Source organism: Lissotriton vulgaris, chromosome 8, assembly GCF_964263255.1.
Source record: "Lissotriton vulgaris chromosome 8, aLisVul1.2, whole genome shotgun sequence".
In the NCBI taxonomy this organism is placed as follows: domain Eukaryota; kingdom Metazoa; phylum Chordata; class Amphibia; order Caudata; family Salamandridae; genus Lissotriton; species Lissotriton vulgaris.
In genome coordinates this window covers 44948871-44973123 of record NC_141696.1, presented here as the reverse complement: position 1 = coordinate 44973123, position 24253 = coordinate 44948871, and the positions used below count along the sequence as shown (strand labels likewise).

Here is a 24253-nt window from a genome sequence, read left to right as displayed (position 1 = left end):
GAGCATCTGTCTGGTTTCTGGATCCAGATCAGATCTTTTTATTGGTAATATGTCTATTGGCTTAAAATCTTTTTTTTAGGTCTTTGCCTTTTCATCAAAGTAGTCCGCGATCTGGTCACATAGTTTTTGTGACAGAGGAATTTCATGATCAAGCATCTAGGGGTGGGTAAAGGATTCTACAATTTTAAAAATATTTCTTTGATCCGACACTGCCTGCTCAATAAGATTGGTGTAGGGGGCCTTCTTTTCAAGTTTGATATTATGATGATAATTTTTGAGTGCTGACTTAAAATGATAAGATCTTCGATTTTTTAGTTTATCCTCCATTTCCGTTCGAGTTTTCTGCATTTGCCTTGCAGATCTTTTAGCTGTGAAATGTACCAGGGAGCAGAGTTGTTACCAAGGAAAGCTCTGCTAGGTGCGGCAACCAGCACTAATTCATTGGTGAGTGAGGCCATCCAGTCAGTGTAGATGTCTGTGTCAAGCCAAGGGTCCCCTGTTAGAGTGTGTTTGCCTAGTTCCGTCACTGTATGCAGGTTTGGGTTTGTTAACATTTTATTCAATTTTCTTCTAGTTGTTTTGCAAGTCAGGTCAGAAGTTTTAGCTGTATGTGTAATTGTACAACCATTCCCGAAAGGGATGAACTTGTGTTCAGACCATGTAGGAGTAGCCAGAGGGTCAACTGTAAGGTTGGTGGCATTAGTACAGATTCCATCCAGGGTATGCCCTGCATTGTGTGTTGGAGCCATTATCAGCTGCTTAAGTCCTAAAGTTTCTATCGTTTCTCTGAAATTTTGTATAGTTGGGGAGTCTTCTATTTTGAAATGTAGGTTAAAGTCCCCAACTATGGTGAAGTTGGAGTACCTAGCTATCAAGGCACTGAAGCTTTCTCCCAGGGTTTCTAGAAACTTAAAGCCAGTCCCCGTTGCCGGTAGATCAAGGCTCTTGCGAATGACATAGAGCTGTCTAGTTGGAAGCAGAAGCCTAGACTTTCTGCCTCTGGGATCTCTGTGATGGCAAACGTGGAACATTTTAGCGTGTTCCTATGGATTATTGCTAGCCCCCCCCTCTTTGTATAGGTCTGTCTCTTCTGGATATGGTATATCCAGGAGGAAGGAACCGTACAATGTCGGGGTTAGACCAGTCCTTTAGCCATGTCTCTGTGATGAAGAGGCAGCGTAAATTGAGATTAAGAATGAGATCATATATATATGCAGGGCATTTTTGCCTAATGATCTAACATTAACCAGGCCACAACGTAGTAGTCTGAGGTCCGTTGTTAGATCTGCTTTAGGGGCTTGATCAAGGACAGTGCTGGGTTCATGTTGGAGTTCATAGCGGCATTTTAAGCAGGTAACTGAGCCTTTTGTCTAATGGCAAGTGGTTATGACATTCGCTTACTGTGTTTTGACCAACAATATTTCTTCTGTAGAGTACTGGTACCTAGGGTTAAAGCCAGCAGCATTTCTGGCCCTGGCAGTGTTCGGGACGCGGACAAGCGCAGACAGGCTAGCCTTAGGCACGCCTTTGGCGTGCCTGTGGGGCACCCGCTGTGTGTGTCCGCTGCCTGTCCGGCTCAGCATGTGTGTTTTATTGCTGAACGGATGCAACCAACATGCTTTGCCCCACCCCCCGGAAACACCTAAGAAAGGGGCAGTGTCTGGAGCACCTCCGCACTAAACAGCAATGCTGCGGCAGACCGAGGGCACCAGACAAACCAAAAAAACACCCCATACCAAAGCAGAGGCAGTCAGTTTTTTCCAAATTATGCTAACACCAGTGCATGCCTATATAAAGTATGTCTGAGGCATGTGGGCTGCTGAATTCATGTCTGTGCATAGATCGCCACCTAGTGTTGGGTCCGGATGATTGCACATTGTTGTCCTGGAAGAGTCTTCGAAGTATCACGAGATAGGTGGCTCCTCCCTCGGACTACAGTGCGCATGGGCATCCTCTCCATCCTTAGATTGTTTTTTCCACCATTGGGTTCGGATGCATTTTCCTGTACTCCAAGTTCGGAATCGAAATAAACTTCTCTAAAAGGCCAAAAGGCCTTCGGATTCGTCGGTATTGTTTTTGATCGGTACCGAAAAGCTTTCTTCACAATCTACTTGTACTCCGGTCGTCGAATTGGGCCCTTGGGCCTTCTCGACGCCACGTGGACCGACGGTCGATGGAACGAAGTCCATTCAAATACTGCCCGCAGTGCAACTCAAAGTTCCCGCATACAGATAAACATCCTGTATGCAACAAATGTTTATCACCAGATCATAAGAAGACGATTGCCTAGCTTGTGCCCAGTTCCGGTTCAAAAAGACGATCCGGAATCGGCGGGCGGCGAGGCTAGAGATGCAGAGGTCGGCACCGGAGCCCGAGAATATCTTCGACGACGAGGAAGAACTAGTAGACGTCGAAGACTCGGATCAAGAAGAGGATCAAAACTCCGAGCACAACTCTGAATACTATATCGATGAGGAAGAACAAATCGTCGAGGAATACGACCAAGACATCGTAGCTGCCGAAGACGACTCCGATGACAACGGGGGGGGGAACCGTGAGTACAACGCCCCACACAGACACTACACCAATATCAGAGACTCAGGTCGAGGCATCGCCAACAGGCCTTAGCCAAGATCTGAACAATGATTCTATAGCCCCGCAATACAGCCCGGCTAAGAATATACAAAAAGAGCCTTCTGAAACACGTAATCCAAGACCAGTTCAACCGAAACCGAAAGTCATCGACACGACAGTCTTCGGACCGAACGTCGTCGAACCGAAGGTGATAAACACAAAGGGCGCAGAGCCGAAGGCCAGCGTTCCATATAAACCTTCGAAACCAAGGGCCGTCGACTCGAACAAATCCAGTTCGACAGCTGAAAAGGGGCAAAAGTTTGTCTACGAAACCAAAGGGGCTACGCCTAAGGTGGTCGTCGAGCTGAAAACGAAACCGAAAGTAGACCAACCAAGAAAGGTTGAGCTGAAGCGCATCGATCCGAAGAAGGACGTCTAGCCGAAGCCCATCGATCTGAGGAAGGGCGTCGAGCCGAAGCCACAGGCTCCGAGAACACCTCTACAGCCAAACAAGCCAGGACTCCCGATAAAGGTTATCGAACAAATAAAACCTATCGGACCAAAAAAAGTGGTGCAACCTGTGAAAGACGTTGCACCGACAAAACCTGTCGGACAGACACTGCCCATAAAACCTCAAAAGCAGATCCAGGCACCAAAAACGGTCGAACCAAAAAAAGGCTTAGAACCGAAGAAGGTCACACCTAAAACATCGGCAACAAGGCAAAAGACTGTGGAAGAGGAGATCATCCATCCAGACCCCTCTACAGAAGATCAGTCTAAACTATATATTGACCCAAATACTGGGAAAGTGACTGTTTACAAGAGGAAGAAAAGACCAGTGCCTGCTGAAGACTTTTCTAATATTCCACTCAAAAAGAAAAGAGACTGTGCAACCTCTCCTATTCTTTTCGAGCCTATCTCTCCAGCTATGCCTACTACTCCATATGCACCATACTCACCTACACGCTCTGACTACAACCCAGATGTAGATCATGACACAGATGTTGGGTTTGGATATCCACAAAACCCTAATGTAGACCCCAATTCACAACCATGGGGAGATGACCCAGACCCTGATGAGGCTCAACCCATTACAGACACACCTGCATACCCAGCTAAGCCATCCCCTACAGAAGACATGGTGGCATTTAACTCATTAATAGATAGCGCAGCGCTCTACCATAATGTAGAAATGCATGCAGATCCTATAGAGGAAGATTTTCTGTTTGATACTCTTGCAACTTCAGAAAGAGTGTTAAAACACTTCCCATGTTAAAAGGGGTCCTAAAGAACGCAAATGACATATTCAAAGACACTGCTAGAGCACATGTCATCAACCCTAGAATTGAGAAAAAGGGCTGCACCATTAGATCCCACTTACATCAGGGGACAACTGCCTCTGGACTCACTGGTGGTTTCCAATGCACGAAAGCGTGCAAATTCTCAAACTACTGGAGAGGCTCCTCCTCCTGATAAGGAGTCAAAGATTTTAGAAGCATCAAGCAAGAGAGTAGCTGCTCAAGCAGCAAACTCATGGAGAATTGCCAATACTCAAGCCTTGTTGGCTTAATATGATAGGGCGCACTATGACAGTTTAGAACCACTTCTCCAACACTTACCTGAGCCTTTTAAACAGCAGGCCGATGAACTTGTACAGGAGGGAAAGTTCATTACCAATGCCTCTATTAAGTGTGCTCTAGACGCGGCAGACACAGCTGCCAGATCTATCAACACAAGCGTACTGCTTAGGAGACACGCATGGCTTCGCATATCTGGATTTAAGTCTGAGGTCCAGAACACAATTCTTAACCAGCCAATCAATCCAAATTTTTTGTTTGGTCCAGCAGTTGACTCAATTCTGGACAAAATGAAAAAGGACACTGAGACTGCAAAGTCAATGGGGGCTCTTCAGTCCCAACAACACAGAGGCTCCTTTCGTCGCTCCAACTACAGAGGAGGAGCGCGAGGTAACACATCGCAGCAATCCTCCACATACAAAAGTAATACGCAATCCACATACAATAAAAACACAAATCGACCTGGATACCGAGGAAATAATAACAAGGGCAGAGGTCGTGGAGGCAATACCAATAGATCCTCCACTAATACCAAACAGTGACTTCTTGGCACTACCCCCAGACCATACAACACCGGTCGGGGGAAGGCTACAACAGTTCCTACCAGTCTGGCTAAACATCACTACAGACAAGTGGGTCAGGCAAATTATCCAACATGGCTATTGCCTAGAACTCACATCAACACCACCCAACATACCACCCGTACACCATCCAATGTCAAAGGAACATATAACATTATTGCAGCAAGAGGTCATCAATATGCTGCAAAAGGGGGCCATAGAAACAGTCCCATTAAAACATCAAGGAACAGGAGTATACTTACTATACTTCCTCATTCCCAAAAAGGACGGGTCTCTCAGACCAATATTGGACCTCAGGCCCCACAACCAGCACATTTTATCAGAACATTTTCACATGCTCACTCTGCAACAAGTCTTACCACTGCTGCGGCAGGGAGACTTCCTAGCAACTCTAGACCTCAAAGACGCATCATTTCATATACCAATACACCCTGCTCACAGAAAGTATCTTAGGTTTACAATTCAAGAACAACACTACCAGTTCAAAGTCCTACCATTCAGTGTAACAACAGCTCCACGGGTGTTCACAAAATGCCTAGCAACAGTGGCGGCGCATCTCAGGAGACAACACATTCATGTGTACCCATATCTGGACGATTGGCTAATACATGCTCCATCGGCCCTACAATGTGCCAGTCACATGTCAAAGACAATTTATATCCTGCACAGTCTAGGTTTCTCGCTGAACTACCCAAAGTCACACCTACAACCCTCCAACGTACAACAGTACCTGGGAGCTACAGTAGATACACTAGCAGCAAAGGCATATACAAACACAGCACAGATCAACGGAATGCAAACGTTAATCCAAAGGTTCAAACTACAACACTCATTGCCAGCTCAAGTGTTTATGCAACTAATAGGCATGATGGCCTCGTGCATATTCATAGTTCCTCATGCCAGACTACACATGCGTCCGCTACAAGAGTGCCTAGCAAGGCAGTGGAACCAGGCTCAGGGACAATAAAAAGACCTAGTGTTGGTGACCAGTCGGGCATACAACTCTCTGCATTGGTGGAATCCACAAAACCTTTGCAAAGGACGACTGTTCCAGGAGCCTGTCCCACAAATAGTGTTGACGGCGGACGCATTCCTGCTAGGCTGGGGAGCCCATGTCCTGCATTACACCGTCCAGGGTCTATGGACTATACAACAGAAAAAGATGCACATCAACCTACTAGAGTTGACGGCGGTCTTTCTAGCACTAAAGGCGTTCAAGAAACACTTACGCAACAAGACTGTTGATCCGGACGGACAACATGACAGCTATGTATTATATTCAAAAACAGGGAGGAACACATTCCCCACAACTATCGCACCTAGCTCAAAGTGTGTGGAAATGGGCCATTCAAAGGAACATGTTTCTCATGGCAGAACACCTCCAAGGCAAGGACAATCAAATAGCTGACCTGCTCAGCAGGCACAGTCAACAGATGCGCGAATGGGAGATTCACCCCAATGTGCTCAAACCATTCTTCCGGCAGTGGGGAACACCGGAGATAGATCCGTTCGCCACAAGCAAAAACACAAAATGCCAGTACTTTGCCGCCAGGTTCCCACATCCGCAGTCGCAGGGCAATGCGATATGGATGAACTGGTCAAGCAGATTTGCGTACGCTTTTTCCCTAGCCCCATTATTACCGCTAGTGGCACACAAAATGCGCCAACATTCACTGACGCTAATCCTAGTTGCTCCCACATGGGCGAGGCAACCATGGTACACAACGTTCCTAGAACTGTCAGTGGTGCCTCATCAAAGACTGCGACTCACACCCACTCTTCTAACTCAGAGCCATGGATAAATCCAACACCCAGATCCACAACAGCTGAACCTGGCGATCTGGCTCCTGAAATCTTAGAATTTGGATACCTGAACCTGCCTCCAGACTGTATGAATATTATCAAAGAGGCAAGAAGACCCACTACCAGGGCATGTTATGCAGCAAAGTGGAAACGTTTCGTCATTTACAGCAGTAACAACAATATAAACCCTTTAGATGCTTCTACACAGAACATCATTTGCTATCTCTTGCACCTACAACGTTGCAATTTAGCCTATTCATCCATCAGGATACATTTAGCTGCGTTAGCAGCATATCTCCAATACAGGCAACACCTTTCACTGTTTAGAGTGCTAGCAATTAAAGCATTTATGGAGGGACCAAAACAAGTAATTCCCCCAAGGCACCCACCTTCACCAGTCTGGAATCTAAACATCGTTTTAACCAGACTTATGGGACCACCTTTTGAACCACTACACTCATGCGAACTACAATTTCTTACTTGGAAGGTGGCTTTCCTTATTGCCATTACTTCACTTCGAAGTGTTAGTGAGCTGCAAGCCCTAACCATTCAAGAGCCATTCATTCAAGTACATGCAAATAAAATAGTTCTCAGAACAAACTCTAAATTCATGCCAAAAGTGGTATCCCATTTTCATATAAATCAAACAATAGACCTGCCAGTGTTCTTTCAAAATCCACAGACAGTTGCTGAAAGGGCCTTGCATACTCTAGATGTCAAAAGAGCTCTGCTATACTATATAGATAGAACTAAGGCATTTCGAAAGACAAAACAGTTGTTTGTTGCTTTCTCACCACAACACAAAGGCAACCCTATTTCTAAATCAGGTATAACCAGATGGATCGTTAAGTGCATTCAGATATGTTACTTAAAGACAAAACACACCTTAACAGTTCCCCCAGGGCGCATTCTACACGCAAACTAGGGGCATCCATGGCTTTCCTATGAAATATTCCTTTACACGAAATTTGTAGAGCAGCCACATGGTCAACCATACATACATTTACCAAACACTATTGTGTAGATGTACATTCCAAACAGCAAGCTGCTGTATGACAGGCTGTTCTCAAAATTCTTTTTCAGACTGCTGCAGCTGGCACGGGCAACCAGCGCTAAGGGAGATACTGCTATACATTATATGCACAGATATGAATTCAGCAGCCCACAAGCCTCGAACGGAATATGCTACTTACCAGTATGCATCTGTTCTTGGCATGTAGGGCTGCTGACATTCATATCGCCCACCCACCTTCCCGGTGCCTGTCGCAGCTGTAGCATTCACTCTTTGCATGGCCATCTCTTACAATACTATACTCCATCTCTGCCACAATGGCGAAAAACAATCTAAGGATGGAGAGGATGCCCATGCGCACTGTAGTCCGAGGGAGGAGCCACCTATCTCGTGATACTTCGAAAACTCTTCCAGGACAACAATGTGCAATCATCCGGACCCAACACTAGGCGGCGATCTATGCACAGATATGAATGTCAGCAGCCCTACATGCCAAGAACAGATGCATACTGGTAAGTAGCATATTCCTTCTAACAAATTAAAATGTATGAAGCCCATTTTGAAGTGCAAAGGTTCGCAAGTTAAAAAGATTAGAGAGTAAAAATGATAAAAGGAAACGGGATAGCGAACGATACGAGGCAATCTCCTCCATACTCTTTGAGGGAAGTACAGGGAGGAGCATATGTGCATGTCATGCAGTCTCAAATAGATCTCCCTCACTTCACAACTTCTCTTCTGAAGCTAAGTGAAAATGCTGATAAGTGGTAAACACAGGTTGACAAGATTGTGATCATTTCAAAAGGCTTGTGGGAGGATTTGGATGTGTTGTTTGAGGTGGCAGTCCCAAAGACCAAAGGACAGTCAGCAATTGAATGGCCCACCCAGGAGCCTCCAAGGGTAATAGGAACAAATGCACCCCCAGCCCTGTTCTAGACTAAGGGGCTGATTCCAATGCGGGCAGGAAGAGCTACAACCATCGGTCTGAGCCCTCCTGCCCGCTTCAGAATGTGCTGTTCTGATTCCTTTCCGACAGAGCCATTCTGATGGGCTCGGTCGGAAAGGAATCCGACTCGTTTTCTGGAGGAGAGCCTGTCCACCATCTGGAAACCCTTCAGTACTCTTCCAGTCGCCTCTTTCCGGTTGAGGGAGTACGAAGGCAGTTTACTGGTCTTCCTGGCGCAAAAATGGAGTACGAAACTGTCTCTGGGGGCCCTCAGCCGGGCCCCCATGGGTGTGAGGCTGCCGAATGGCAGCCTAGGGGGCACCTATGGTGCCACCCTGTTGATCCCTCCACCACATGGCAGGCACCTTGAGGTGCCTGCCATGGGGTGCAGGGATGAACTGCACCTCTGCACTTAACAGTGCAAGCATGCATTCCGTTTGGAATGCATGCTTCCATTGTGAAGTATATGATTGCGACTGAATTCCTACTGGCAGATCTGGAACTGACGACAACAGGTTCAAGTTCCTGTCCGATGTCGGACAGACTCCAGTCTGGCCGACATCAGAATTGGCCCTTAAGTACAAATGCGTTTTTTGTTTTATTTAAAAATCTTTTTACTAACATAGCTCAAGAGAAATTCAAGTACAGTATGTATAGTCAAGGTTACACGATTAGGCGGACACAATATTACAAGAATAATACTTTTGCTTGAGGATATGTGGTATTGAAAACCCTCTGTGCGAGTCAGCGTCTCAAGTTCATCCCTCTGTATGTTCTTCAGGGCGCCCATATTCTTTGTGCACCCCCTACTTTTGTAGACCGTTTCTTCAGCGCGCTGGCACTAATCGAGCTCTTGTATCCACACCTCCAGCATTGGAGGTCAAGGTGCCCCCCCACTTTCTGGCAATGTTCTGCTTCGCAATCCTGCCGCAAGAGCCAGCCATAGCTCCTCATACCTGGACCAGTCAGAGTCACTCTTAATCATTAATAGTAGCCACTTTGCATCCGGGGGAACTGTCACTCCCATTACCCTGGTCATAGTATCTGTGACAAGTACAAAAAAGTTGTAAAACCTGTAAAGACCAAGGTTCCCCAAAGAGAAATAAATGGGCTTAAATATTTTCTAAACCTCTGCGATTGCCAGTCGTTAGACAACTTTCAAACATTCTTCCCATCACTTTTTGTGTGTTTCATGTACCACCCTATGTGTCATGGGTATGCCAAGATGTGGGACCCATGCTCACTTTGTGACTTGAAACAAGCTAACCTGGCTGATGAGGGGTGATTCCCCAAAACCGGTCCCAGGATGCTTGTATCCGGTTCAGGGAGATCCTGGTCTGGCAGTTCGGGCTGGACTATTCCCATGAGGAGCAGGGCGAAGACTGATTTGCATATGGCTGAGTTTAAACTGGTGACATAGTGAGCAAAAGAACGCTGGCTTGGAATGCTACCCGAGCGATAGCCAGTGGTTAGACAAATTGTAAGCATTCCTCCCATTACCTTTTGTGTGTTTTATGTACCACCCTTTCCCAATTCACAACAAGGTTGGGCATTGAAAGCGAGAGTGACGCTAAATCCCAATCGAGATATGGCTGATATCCAAGCTGCGAATGTCACGGCACATAAAGAGCTTCCTCCAATGCCCAGGTCTCTTATGTCGACCCCAAAGGTCTCAAAATCAGACATGTTACAAACATTGTCTGGGTCTATGCGGCTGCAAGGAGGTATTCCACATTTCCACACATAATAGTTTTCCCCATAATCAGTTAATGTCTCTAAATGCTTCAGTTCCCATGATGTTTGAAGCTTCCACAAATTTTGATCAGGATCAATGATGGTGCTTGATGGGGGAGGAGGTGTGCATACTTGGCACAGTCCTAGAAGTGGACCAGAATAGACCGTTTGTGTATGGAGAGTTTAATGGAAATCCCTTATTTTTCTTGATACACACAGGAGCCACTCGTTCAACCGTTAGCATAGTTGAGGTCCCTAACCTACCCCTCTAAGGGAAAGCAGTCCCAGAGTTAGCCATCACAAATCAGCAGCATTGCAATCTGACCACTGCCTCTGTCCCAGTAAAAATCTGAGACATCAAATAACATCACCTGTTTGTAGTGTGCCATTCAAGTCCATTAAACTTGCTAGGAATAAATCTTCTTTGTGAATTGAACAGCATCATTTAATGTACGCAGAAGGAGTCAAGACTGAGTCCTAAGCTGCTGATACAGAGTTCAAACTACAAACACCAAAATCTGTCATCAAATTGTGCCCGGTAAGTACCTAAAATGTTAGAATTGTTGTAAGTAGTTTCAAATCCATGTGCTAACTTAACTAATGAAATTGTTGTAGAAATTGTAAAGTCTCCTAATGTATATATGATATGAGTCACTGACTTAGGGGCTGTTACGATCTAGTCTGGAAAGCATTCCGACCGAATCAGTTCCAGAAGGCTTTCCAGATGACTCGGGTAGGGTGTGTTCTACTGAGTAATTTGGATGCATCTGGATGCTTCCGGTTACAATTCAGTTGGAGTCCCATTTACTTCAATTGGAGCCTGTGTTCCGAACGAGAACACATGCTCCTATTGAAGAAAGGGGTGGCTGGGGAAAATCTTGCACCCTGTGGTATACACCCCTTGGTGCCTGCTACTCTGTGCATGGTTGGAAAGAGGGGACTCATTGGTACCCCCCACAGGCCCCATTTGGAAGGCCCCAGGTGAAGGGGGGCTTGCTGTGGGGCCCCAAAGACAGGCTCTGAGAGCCGTTCATTCCGGGTAAACTGAATCAGAATAGCTGTCCAAAACTGTCATTGTAATCGCTCGCTCAGAAACCGTGCCCATTAAGCTGTACAATTCGATTCCGAGAAGCTCTACCTGTACATATGCCTTTAGGACAGCCCTAATGGTTTCTGGGTATTGGTCGTTCAGAAATGGGTACAATTCGATCGGAAAAAAGGGTACCAAATCAGATTTGGCAAACCTAAATCCGGTTTGGGCCCTTCCGAACGGATCATAATCAACCCCTTAGTCCTATAAAAACATTGTCTCTGAAAAGGAACAAGGGAACCCTGTAAGTCGGAAGGGACCAAGGGTTTCACAAAAAAGCAAGGGTTGAGGCAAAGAAAATGCACCTGCTTACACCTGTGGCTTATAAGTAATGGCGATGGTGCTTGAGATTCCGAAGAACACAACCCTGTCTGTTCCTTCAAGGGCAAAGCCCAAAAATTGCAATAAATGGTAAGGAATCAGCACCCATCCAAGAAGTGTTTTCTTTGTAGTTTCCAATGTCCACAATACATATAAAAGTGCACGGTCTTGTAATAAATAAGTCCGGATTTTTGCAAGATTTTCTTTTTCAGGTTCTTTATTGTGCTAATTCAACACAAGAAAAAATCCAAGAACACATATGTATTTCCTTCTTAGCCAAAGCGTTTCATCTCAGACATTGAGACTTCTTCAGGGCTTCAACATTAAGTGATAATCAAAAATCAGTACATCTCGGTAGAGTTTCTCGAAAACAGCATATTATGGTAATTTCTCTTTATCCTGACAAAATGTGCTCAAAGAGATAAAGCTCGTGCAGATTCAGGAATCCCTGTCTCTAGGATGCTTGTATTTATAATGTGTTCTTGTCGTACTTAGTCTTGATGAGCAGGGAAAGGCATGGTAACCAGCACAAGTTCCACATCACAGGTAGGACAGCAACTGAATGACATTTCGTCAGGATAAAGGGACCAAGGGTGACAGTATATTACTAGAAACAGTGGTCCCTGTTATGGGAGGTATAAGGTTATTACCACAAAACTGTAATCAGCGTTTGGTGTACATGTGTCGCAATGGACCTTATTTCATTTATTTTGCTTTTCAATAAGAAAGAACATACAATAACATAAAGTGAGCAAAAGGTGAAGGGGTTCTGGACATCAAAATATTTCCTTGCCTCAGGCATATAGTGATAAAGTGACTGTTTAGTGATGGAAAATACAGTAGTCACGATAGAGAACACGCATCTTGTACTCCTCAACAATCACGAATTAAGAGTCGGAGTTAAGATGCTGTTGTCAACGACGTTTCGATCCCAAACAATGGTATGGGATCATCCGGACAGGTCAATCTAAATGCCTGAGAGGTAGCCTAGATAAGGCAGAGAGTAAGGGTAGGGGGAAGGAAGGAGAGAGAGGTTGCAGTAGGGTGGAAGAAAGAGAGAGAGGGGAGAGCGAAATGAGAGAAGTTGGTGAAGGTTCTGTGGTGTACCTATATACATTGAAGGTTAGTCAAGGAGTGAGTGAAACAATATCTAGTCTGGCACCTAGTGCGTGCATTCCTGCTAATCAAGGTGGGGGTCACTCTAAGTCATGCAAGGTCAATTCCACACGAAGGCATACATTTTTCACATATTTGTGAATACAGAAATGAGTAAGTGCCTTCTATGAATACCAAAATGGTTGTAAGTTTAGGATTTTGTCTTAAGTTATGTCTGTGAATCGGGCCCAGTGCCAGTACTAGTTACAAAAATTGCCTAACTGCCCTTGAGTTCCGCAGGCCCCAGAGAACTGACCTCAGAGTTTTTAGAATTCTATTTATTTCTTATACTAAACCCCAGGTCTTTTTCTTTTACTTTAAGTTATCTTTCTGGCCCTGTGCAGGTTCCATTTTTTTTAAATATATACCTGTCTTTGCATTCCCGTTATCAAAGGTAACCATTCTTAAATTTATTTCCATACAGGGGGATCTCCCAGCTAAGTACTGTGTGGATGTGAATAACTGTCTGAATAACAACGACTCTCACTTCATCCTGGTGGATGAGTCGCAAATAAGAAATGTGTAGGAATCACAATTTGTTTTTGTGATTCCCAAATTTTAGTTTCATAAAATTCACAATTCAGGAATCACAAATACATACTGTGATTCATGTGCCCCATTATCATTTACAAAGCCAGTAGCTCTAACTCTTGCAAATGCTAGACCTGTTGCATTACAAATGCTTGTTGAAATATACTCCTTGAACTGTCTCTGATTTCCTGCTATCAGAGGTACCCATTCTTAAATGTTTTTCCTTTCAGGGGGGTCTCCCAGCTAAGTACCATGTGGATGTGAATAATCAAGATGGCCACCCCTCTCTAGATGACAACCACTCTCACTTCATCCTGGTGGACGATGGGACACAGGGGGATTACTGGGCCAGGGCCCCTCTGAGGAACGAACTGGAAAGGTTCATCTCCAAGCAAAGCGTGGAAGGAGGTAATTCTGCCAGATTAAGAGGGGCTGCCTCCTGATCCACTGCCTACAGAAAGAAGTAAGGCCTATCAGTGCACGAACATCCTTCTGAGTAAGGGGCACAGGTGTGTCTAAAACAGCTTGAATGCGGTCTGGTGTGAGTGCACGTCCCTCCTTAGATAGGAGGTGACCTAAATAGGTAACCTGCTGTCTACAATATTGCAATTTCTTCCAGGAATCCTTGTGATGGTGAGATACAAGAAAGGAAAGCAATGACAGTATTCCTTCTTCACACTGTTCAGGGGTATCTGCAGCCAACAATATGTCATCAACATATTGTATGAGAGCCACCTCTTCTGGCACAGGGAAAGAATGAAGCTATCTTTTCAGTGCTTGGCTGTAAACACTAGGACTCTCTGTATACCCTTGTGGAGCTCTACAGAATCTGAATGATTGATTATTCAAAGTGAAACCGAACAAATAACGGCTGTCAGGATGAATAGGTATCGAGAAGAAAGCATTCTTCAAGTCAATCACACTAAATGTAGTAGCAGTCGGAGGAACCATAGTAAGAAGTCTTGTGATGTCAGAGACTACTGGATATTGGGGCACTACAATCTTGTTAACCTCTCGCAAATCAATGATAAACCTGTATATTTTAGTATCAGTGTCTTTTATCAAAATCGGAAGAATAGGATTATTACAAATATTGTAAGGGGCTTCTTACTCCAGTATTGGAGCTTTCATAGATTCACATGCCTGAATCATTCCCCGTCATCGAGATGGGAGTCTCCAGTACATAAAAAAGCAATGCTTAGTAGTATAGCAAACTGAAAAGAGGCCTAGGACCATTTCCATTTTGCAACCCATAACCTTTGTTATGCAAAAAAGGACCAAACTTTTCCCTGAACCAGTCAGAGCTACTCACCCTCTAGAACACTCTTGAGAAAACCGTTTGACACTCAGAATTTCTAAATCACGTTGTGCTAGGGAGTCTCCTTTCAGCTCTGCTCAAACTCTAGCTATTCAGCTTTTGAGGAACTCTGTTTTTTGCAATCTTCTCCTGGATTTGAGAATACTTTGACCTGTTCTTAAAAAAATTCTCTTAGAATGTCCGGAAAAGAAAAGAAGGGTCTATTTAGAGCCTGTGCTACCTGCTCTAAGAAGAGGGTCTACACTGATGACCCACATCAAGACTGCATTTACTGCCTTTACCCTGATCACCAAGCCAAGGACTGCAAGGTGTGCCGCACTTTCTCTAGTAAGACCCGTAGAGATCGTGAGGGAAGCCTGTTGATACGGCTTCAGAAGTTGAAGGCCAGAAAGGAGGTCATCTCTAGTGACAGTAAACAGGAGTCCTCCTCTACATCTAGGAGATCCCAGAAGAGAAGAAAATCTCCTCAGACTCATTCCTCAGGGGAAGGTCCTGGGAAGGCCCTAAAAAAGACCACCCATGGGTCTTCAGGGCGTAGTCCTTCAAAATCTCCTCAGCCAAAGGAAAAGGAGAGTAAATGACACACTTCTGGTTATAAATCGTCTAAGAGATCCACTCCATCTTCTATCCCTCCTGAGAAGAAAACCAAAAAACGTACATCGTCGACAAAGAAACCATTGTCGAAGGCGACGAAAACAGAGGTATAGAAAATGTCAGAACTACCAACATTGCCTGTTAAAGTGTCGACGGTAGCATTGGCGCCGGTAACATCGACGATGATGGCAGCGATGACGACGACTACGTCGACGGCGGAATCGTCGTCGACGGTGACGACGACGGGGTCTCGACGGGAACATTGATGACGATTACTATGTCGTTGGCGAGCGATGCCTCTGGTCTAGTATCCACGACAACAACATCGTCGATGGTAGTGTCGACGGCTATCTCGTCGACGGGCTCGTCCATGAGAGAAACTCCAGAAAAACAACTTTTGGTCTGGAAAAAGATTACGCCAGCGGTGTCAACAAGGATTTTAGGAGGAATTGGTTGCTATGCCATCCTCCATGATGATGGACTTGCAGTTCATGCTACAAGATTATAAAAAGAGATTTCCACCGCCAGGAGCCCATCAATAAATTCCTCTTCCTCACCCACGGTCCATTCTGGCAACTCCAGTTAGAAGCAGAGAGTCGCTACAAGAGATTACGCCTCCAACGGCTCAAGTTCAACATCACCAGGATCCGGTTACCACAGACGATGAAGATCAGGAAGAAGGGGAGATAACGGATCGCAACAAGGAATGGGACGACAACCTTATCCCATCTCCGGCATCACCCACACCAGGGCCTGCGGATTCTCCACCAGTGGACATTGGTGGATTCCACAACTTGATGGACAGAGCCGCAAAAAGGTTTCAACTTCCAATGGCTACAACTCATACGGAATGCTTCCTCTATGATTTTAAGGAGCTGTATCACAAATTAATTCGATCCATACCAATCATCGACCATGTATGGGAGGAAGGCTTGAAGGTGTTGAAGATGCCAGCGAAGGTTAAACCTGTGCTCGCTAGGTTGGTAAAGAAGTATAAGGCTCCTTTGGACGTAACAGCGTGTTTGCTGGGTCATCCTAAACCGGATTTGATAATTTCGCAAGCAGCTCAACAAATATTGAAAAACCTATCAGCGCCTATCTCTATCTCTTCTGCACCTCCAGACAGCGAGGGAAGGCGAGGGAAGGCGTTTGGACAATGTAGGGAAAAGATTTTCCTCTGTGTCAGCTCTTCTCATCAGAGCGGAGAATGCCCTTGCCATTCTGGACAGATGTGACAGGCAAATGTGGTGCAATATGGCTCCATACATAGACCTCATTCCGGAAGCCAGCAGACAGGAGGACAGGAGGTGAAGAAAGTTTTTGCAGGAAGGTGAGAGGACTTCGGCTGAAGTCATCAACTGTGCAATGGACATCGCGACCATAGCCATTGGCTCTCTGGAAGGTATAGCAGTTCTACTACGCCCGGGTTGGCTGAGAGCTACTGCCTTTAGACCGGAGATCCAAAACAAGATTCTAGACCTCCCATTTGATGGGGAAGATTTTTTTGGACGACAGGTAGATGAAACCTTTCAGGGTATCAAAAAGGACACAGATAAGGCGAAGGCCTTGGGTACGTTGCAATATCGGAAGGTGCCTTTTCGAGGTGCCCGGGGAAGAGGACAACCATCTTCTAGAGGCGGCTACCAACAGGGAAGATACCCCTCTTATTCTTCCTCATCACAGCAATATCGTCAGCAATAAGGTCAGAGACAATCGGGGATCTACTCTAAATCCTCTCCGAAAGGACGAGGTGGTCGTCAAGGCAAAGACAATAATAGAAGGCAATGACAACTTCCGGTATCCGGCTTCATGTACTCCTTCGCCTTCACGAGTTCCCCTGGGTGGAAAAGTCACTTACCATTTACACCAGTGGCAGAGAATAACATCGGACAAATGGGTCCTCAACATAATACAATTCAGACATACTCTAGAATTTCTATAATTCCCTCCTTGCACGCCACCAACAAATCAGAAAGCCAAACATTTATCTCAAATGCGCCGGGAGATTCAGACAATGCTCCAAAATGGAGCAATAGAACCGGTGCCAAACTCCCAAAAAGGGAAAGGATTTTATTCCTGTTTCTTCTTAGTCCGGAAGAATGCTCTCCAATGGCGTCCGATTCTCGACCTAAGATCTCTGAATGCCTACCTCAAAAAACACTCATTCAGGATGGTGACCCTCCAGGACATTAAACTACTCTTAAACCCACGGGACCATATGACCACCCTAGACTTTCAAGATGCGTATTTTCATATCACCATTCATCCTTCCCACAGAAAATACCTTCGGTTTACAGTTGCCGGAGACCATTACCAGTTCAAAGTACTGCCATTTGGCCTCAAGTCTGCCCCGAGGATTTTTACGAAATGTCTTGCACCGGTGGCAGCCTATCTCAGACGACAAAAATACCGAATATTTCCATACCTGGATGATTGGTTGATAAAAGCACCATCGGGGACAACAGCTCAGGCATCAATCTCAGCATGCATACAGTTGTTTGCAGATCTGGGTCTGACTTTAATTGTGGAGAAATCATCCCTTCAACCATCCAGAAAGATAACGTTCCTAGGTGCTATCCTATACACTTTGCTAAACAGAGCATTCCCGTCCACAGAAAGACAATTGGGACTAGTACCTCTAGCCAAGGAGTTCAAGAGAAAAAAGTGTCTTTCAGTACGCAAGTACAAATCGCTTCTGGGGACGATGTCCTTGTGCATACCTCTCATTCCCCTTTGCCGATTAAAAATGCGTCCATTACAAGAGACGTTAGATCTACAGTGGTGCCAAGCAAAGGGATCCTTTGAGGACAAGATCACAGTCACACCAGCTATGCTGCAGGCAGTAACGTGGTGGACCCAAAGAAGCAACATCTCAGTGGGTCTTTCCTTCCTTACCGAACCAGCTCTATTGGTGATTACCACGGACGCTTCTCTGGAAGGATTGGGAGCAGTCCTCCAGGATTTTCTATTCAGCGGCCGATGGAAGTGATAGGAACAGCAACTTCACATAAACCTATTGTAGCTGAGGACAGTGGGATTGGCCCTGTTAGCTTTCCTACCAAAAATTCAAGGAAATCGGTTTTAGTGTGAACAGACAACACAACCGCAATGCTCTATCTCAACAAGGAGGGAGGCACAAGATCACTATCGCTGGAAGCCCAGAGGAAATGGGAATGGGCTATAGGACACGGATTATCTCCAAATGCTGGGCACCTTCCAGGAGATCAAAAAAATATAGCAGACACTCTCAGCAGGCAGAGGACGACCTGCCACGAGTGGGAACTCAACCAAGGCACATTACTGAGAGTCTTTGGCAGATAAGGAGTACCAACAGTGGATCTGTTTGCCGCAGCCCAGAACAAGAAATGCCAGTTCTTTTCAAGCTGGCATCACCAACGGGGATTGTGGGGGAATGCTTTTTCAATGGCATGGTCAGACGTCTTTGCTTCGCCTTTCCACCGCTTCCCCTTCTACTGCGAGTGCTCACAAAGATGAAGAAAGAACCGTGCAGGATAATATTATAGCCCCGTGGTGGCCCACAGAGTTACTCCTACTATCAGAAAAGAATCCAATACGTCTGCGGCCGATACCAGCACTTTTGAATATGGCTCAGGGACAAGTGTGTCATTCAGACCCGAAGTCACTGCGATTATTGGCCTGGCTCCGGAATACCGTGAATTTCACCAATTAGACATTCCGGCGGAATGCAGAGAGATACTATCAAAGGCTAGGGCTGACAGCACTAATAAAACATATAGGATGAAATGGAAATGATTCTGTTTATGGTGCCAAGAACATGACCTGCATCCTCTGAATGCGGAGGCGCATCAGATCATCTCATATATATACTACTGCTGGCAAAGTCAGGTTTGGCCCATGCCTCTATTAGAGTACATCTAGCGGCAATCTCTCGTTACAGGAGAACCTCATCGGGTCCATCCCTATGGTCAAAAAGGATTATAAAACAGTTCATGAAGGGGCTGTTTAGGGTTTACCCCCCTATCAGACCTCCTCCTCTACTATGGCAATTGAACATTGTTTTAGCCCAGTTGATGAGACAACCATTCGAGCCAATTCACAGAGCAGATCTTTAAATTCATATCCTGGAAAGTGGCTTTACTAGTAGCTTTCATTTCAGCCAGGAGAGTGGGGGAGATAGAGGCGCTCACAACTCAGGAACCTTTTCAGCAATTCAGAGAGGACAGGATGGTCCTCAGAACTAATCTCAAATTCATAGCAAAGGTACCAACGGATTTTCATTTGAATGAGCCATTGATCCTTAAAAGATTCTTCCCTCGACCATCGACAGCTGCAGAGAGAACTCTCCATACTTTGGATGTTCAATGTTGTCTAAAATCTTACTTACAAAGAACAAAATCTTTCAGGAAATCTACCCAATTATTTGTGACTTTTAGTGCTCCCAGGAAGGGGTTCCCGTTGTCGAAACGGGGAATTGCAAGGTGGATTTCAAACGCCATACAATACTGTTATCAGGTGGCTGGGAAGCCGTTGAAGGCACGTGTGCATGCACATTCCACAAGAGCGGTGTCCACCTCCACTGCTCTGTTTGCCGGCATGCCTATCCAGGACATCTGCAGGGCTGCTACCTGGAGGAGTACGCATACTTTCACCAGACATTACTGCCTAGACGCTCATGCAGAAAAGGACGTGGCAGTGGGACAAGCTGTCTGCAGTCTTCTAATCGTGGAAAGTGGTGCTCCAAGATATAAGGCTTTGGAGTAATCAAACCGCTAAATATTAAATGCCTGGACCAGCAGCCTATTAGCACCAAAAGGTAGTAAGGGGAAGATCTTTCTGATCAGCCTCAGCATTCAATAGCAGTTAGCCGAAACCTTTCGAACTTGTTCTTTAAGGTCTAGGTTGCGGTCCAGCCACACACCAAGGCTCTTAATGTGGTCCTTTGGGTTAGGGGCAGGACCCAGACAACTGGGCCAGAGATGATCTATGTTCAGGGGGGCTGAATTGCCCAGTAGCAAAAGCTCTGTCTTAGCCCCATTAAGCTTTAGATAAGATTCATCCATCCACTTAGAGACGGCTCCAAGACATGAGGCTAAGCCTAGTGAAGTACTATCTTGCTGGTTGAAGGAAACCCCCAGCTGGGTGTCGTCAGCATAAGTGATTATTTGTACCCCAAATGGGTTCAATCTCCAGGCTTGAAGGTTCAGGCTCTGGAAGTAGGGGTGTAGAACCTGCCCTTACAGATGTGAGAGGAGGTCTGCCCTGGATGGAGATGGAGCTGAAGGGTCAATGAGAGGTAAAGAAGGTCTGTTTACCACACCCTTTATAGTCAATTGGGGCTATTAATATAACTGGGGCACAGTCATGGCAAAAAACACAAGATGATGGACGGAATGTTGCACAATGGCAAAACATTCCCCCCCAGTCACAGATCTGGGTTTAATCCATTGTTATTTTGCTCACCAAGCCACCCCAGTTCAGACATGGCCTGAGTCACCCCGAGTGGGATGGGTATGCTCAGACGTGAGTCCCATGCTCTCCACACCACTGGAGTCAAGCTATCCTGGCTGAAGACAGCTGATAGCCAGAAACCGGTCCTAGGATTCTTGATTCCGTTCCAGGAAAGACATGACTTGGCAGTTCGGGCTGGACTGTTCCCATGAGGCACAGGGTCAAGGCTGATGTGCATATGGCCATGTCTGAACTGGGGTGGTGTGGAGTGCAAAAAAACAATGGATTTAGGCCCAGATCTCTGTAATGGGGTGAATGTATGACAATATTCTGCATTCTGTCCATCAACTGTTGTTTTGTATTTGTCACCCAGAGTGGGATGGGTATGCTCAGACGTGAGTCCCATGCTCTCCACACCACTGGAGTCAAGCTAACCTGACTGAAGACGGCTGATAGCCAGAAACCGGTCCTAGGATGCTTGATTCCGGTCCAGGAAAGACATTGCTTGGCAGTTCGGGCTGGACTGTTCCCATGAGGTACAGGGTCATGGCTGATTTGCATATGGACATGTCTGAACTGGGGTGGTATGGAGTGCAAAAAAACGATAGAACTAGGCCCATATCTCTGTACTGGGGTGAATGTATGACATTATTCTGCATTCTGTCCATCAACTGTTGTTTTGCATTTGTCACCCCGAGTGGGATGGTTATGCTCAGACGTGAGTCCCATGCTCTCCACACCACTGGAGTCAAGCTATACTGGCTGAAGACGGCTGATAGAACGAAACCGGTCCTAGGATGCTTGATTCCGGTCCAGGAAAGACATGGCTTGGCAGTTCGGGCTGGACTGTTCCCATGAGGCACAGGGTCAAGGCTGATTTGCATATGGCCATGTCTGAACTGGGGTGGTGTGGAGTACAAAAAAACGATGGATTTAGGCCCAGATCTCTGTACTGGCGTGAATGTATGACATTATTCTGCATTCTGTCCATCAACTGTTGTTTTGCATTTGTCACCCCGAGTGGGATGGGTATGCTCAGACGTGAGTCCCATGCTCTCCACACCACTGGAGTCAAGCTATCCTGGCTGAAGATGGCTGATAGCCAGAAACCGGTCCTAGGATGCTTGATTCCGGTCCAGGAAAGACATGGCTTGGCAGTTCGGGCGGGACTGTTCCCATGAGGCACATGGTCAAGGCTGATTTGCATATGGCCATGTCTGAACTAGGGTGGTGTGGAGTGCAAAAAAACGATGGATTTAGGCCCAGATCTCTGTACTGGGGTGAATGTATGACATTATTCTGCATTCTGTCCATCAACTGTTGTTTTGCACAGTCATGGCAAACCTTCCTCAGAACATGAGGAATCAAGGGTATCGAGGAAATACGTAAAGCAGCTGGGAGCCCCAGTCCAATTGAAATATGTCCCCCAATGCTCCCTGCATCTGATACAGGAGGCTGCAGAACATACGGGCAGTGTTCAATCTCATGAGTGTAAAACAAGTCTAACTGGGGAAACCCCCACATCCTGAAAGTGTGCTGAACCACATCCGGATGAAGACACCACTCATGATGATTGGGACTGTCTGCACGTACGTTCAGAAGTCCGGCCAAGTGATTTGATGGTTCTGAGCCCAGGACCAAAGTCATTGAGCTTCTCTTTAGAGAAGATACGGCATTACTCCTCCTTATTTGCTGATTTACCACATCACTGTGGTATTGTCTGTTAAGACTTGAACTGACTGACCACTATTGGAAGGGACAAGGCCTTGAGAGCCAGACATATCGCCCTCAATTCCAGAAGATTGATATGCAACAATGTTTCCTCTGGAATCAAAGACCTTTCAACCTAGAGTGGAGGCATCCATTATTTCTGTATTCACCTGAGGTGGAGGGTGAAACGGCTTCCTTAGAGACAAATTTACCAGACAAACCCCACCATTGAAAATCTGACACAGTGTCTCTGGAGATCTTGACCAATCCTTGAGATCTCTGCGGTGCTGTAACCACTATCTTCAGAGGCCCCACTGAAGAGCCCTCGTGCCAGTGTGCATGCTTGACCAACAGAATGCAGGAAGAAAAACGACAGAGCAGGCGCAAGATCTTCAAGACTCGAACCAAAGCTCCATTCTGAAACTGCGAAATCATAGGATGAATGTCCTGAATCCTCCGAGGAGGTTGGAAAGCACTACTCACTGAAGTGTCCAATACTGTCGCTATGAACAGGTTGCACTGAGAGGGTTCCGGGTGAGACTTTGGTAAAATTAGTGGAAAAACCCAGGCTGAACAACAGTTGTGCTGTCAATCGCAAATGGAGCAACATTATCTCTGGTGACCTAAATTTGATCAGTCAATTGTACATAAACTGGAATCCCTGAATTTCTGAGATGTGCCAGCTCCTTTGTGAATACCAAAGGCGCGGAAGTAAGACCAAATGGAAGGATTGCAAACTGATAATGCTGAGACCCCACGGTAAAACAAAGATACTTAGTAAGTAGGTAAGTAAGTAAGTAAACAGAATTTCTAAAGCGCCTGGTTACAATAATTGTGTGTCCCCGCGCTAGTGCATAAGCTCGCGTGCCGCCCCAGGTGACCCAGCACCACCTATTCTGACTCTAAAGGCATCCTCTTGGAAAAAGATTCTGCCTAAAAACTTTGCCGCTGATCTAAAAAGCAGACTTTTGTTTTTAAAACGCGCACTTAGGAAAGCCTTCTTTTAAAAATTGCACTTTACGAAATATAGCCTATTTTAGACCTATACTCACGATTTAGGTCGCCGCTGAGTCAGAGCGGACCCTGCCCCCCTCGAGAAATTGTCAGAGCCTTCGGCTCTCCGGCCGCATTCGAACTTTCGGGCCCGCCATCTTGGGTGAAGAACCCGATCACCTTGCTAGGCCCCTCCCACCCCGAGGCCCAGCTACTACAAAATGATTCCCACTCCCAGGAGGCGCAGCGGACGGGCGCAGCGGATGGGCGCAGCGGCGGCGCCGGCGGGGCGCCGAAGGCGTGCCAAAGGCAAGCCCGTCTGCGCCCATCCGCGACCGACCGGGACCAGGGGCCACAACCACTGGTCAAAACTCTCCCTTATGTTATTCCTCCAAAACTTTACATCAACTACGTGGCTACACCAATGATCTTTGTCTCACATCTTGGGACCCCATCTGCCAACACTTTAATTGCTCACACTGTATGTTCCTAAGTCACCCTTCCACACATCCCCCTTCGTTTCGCATGTTTCTGCTTAACTGCCGATCTCTCCCTAAACATGCCATTGAATTATCCCTGTTGATCTCGGACAAAGACCCTGATGCCATATTCCTCACGGAAACTTGGCTCAAAACCGACTCCGACCCCGATGTCATTCAAGCTCTCCCTGCTGAATACCATATACTCCGAGCTGATCGCTCTTTAGGAAAAGGAGGCGGGTTAGCTATTATTTACAAAAATTGCTACACTTGCCTCTCCTCCCAACCAACCTACCCAGCTGTGAACATCTCACCTTTTCGCTGGATTTCTCCCCCACCTGCACATTCTCGGGAACTCTTATTTACCGTCCACCTGGCACTCCGACCAATTTTATAAACCAGCTTGCC

General features: G+C 46.1%; 1 protein-coding gene across 1 annotated transcript in view; it reads left to right on the top strand.

The window, feature by feature from the left end:
• The window catches only part of LOC147693350 (transient receptor potential cation channel subfamily M member 2-like), a 1918272-nt gene that overhangs the window by 432898 nt on the left and 1461121 nt on the right, over positions 1–24253 (top strand). Inside the window, exon 11 of the mRNA XM_086933680.1 lies at positions 13552–13729. Within this exon, the coding sequence (XP_086789806.1) occupies positions 13552–13729 (178 nt within the window). The remainder of the gene's footprint in view (positions 1–13551; positions 13730–24253) is intronic.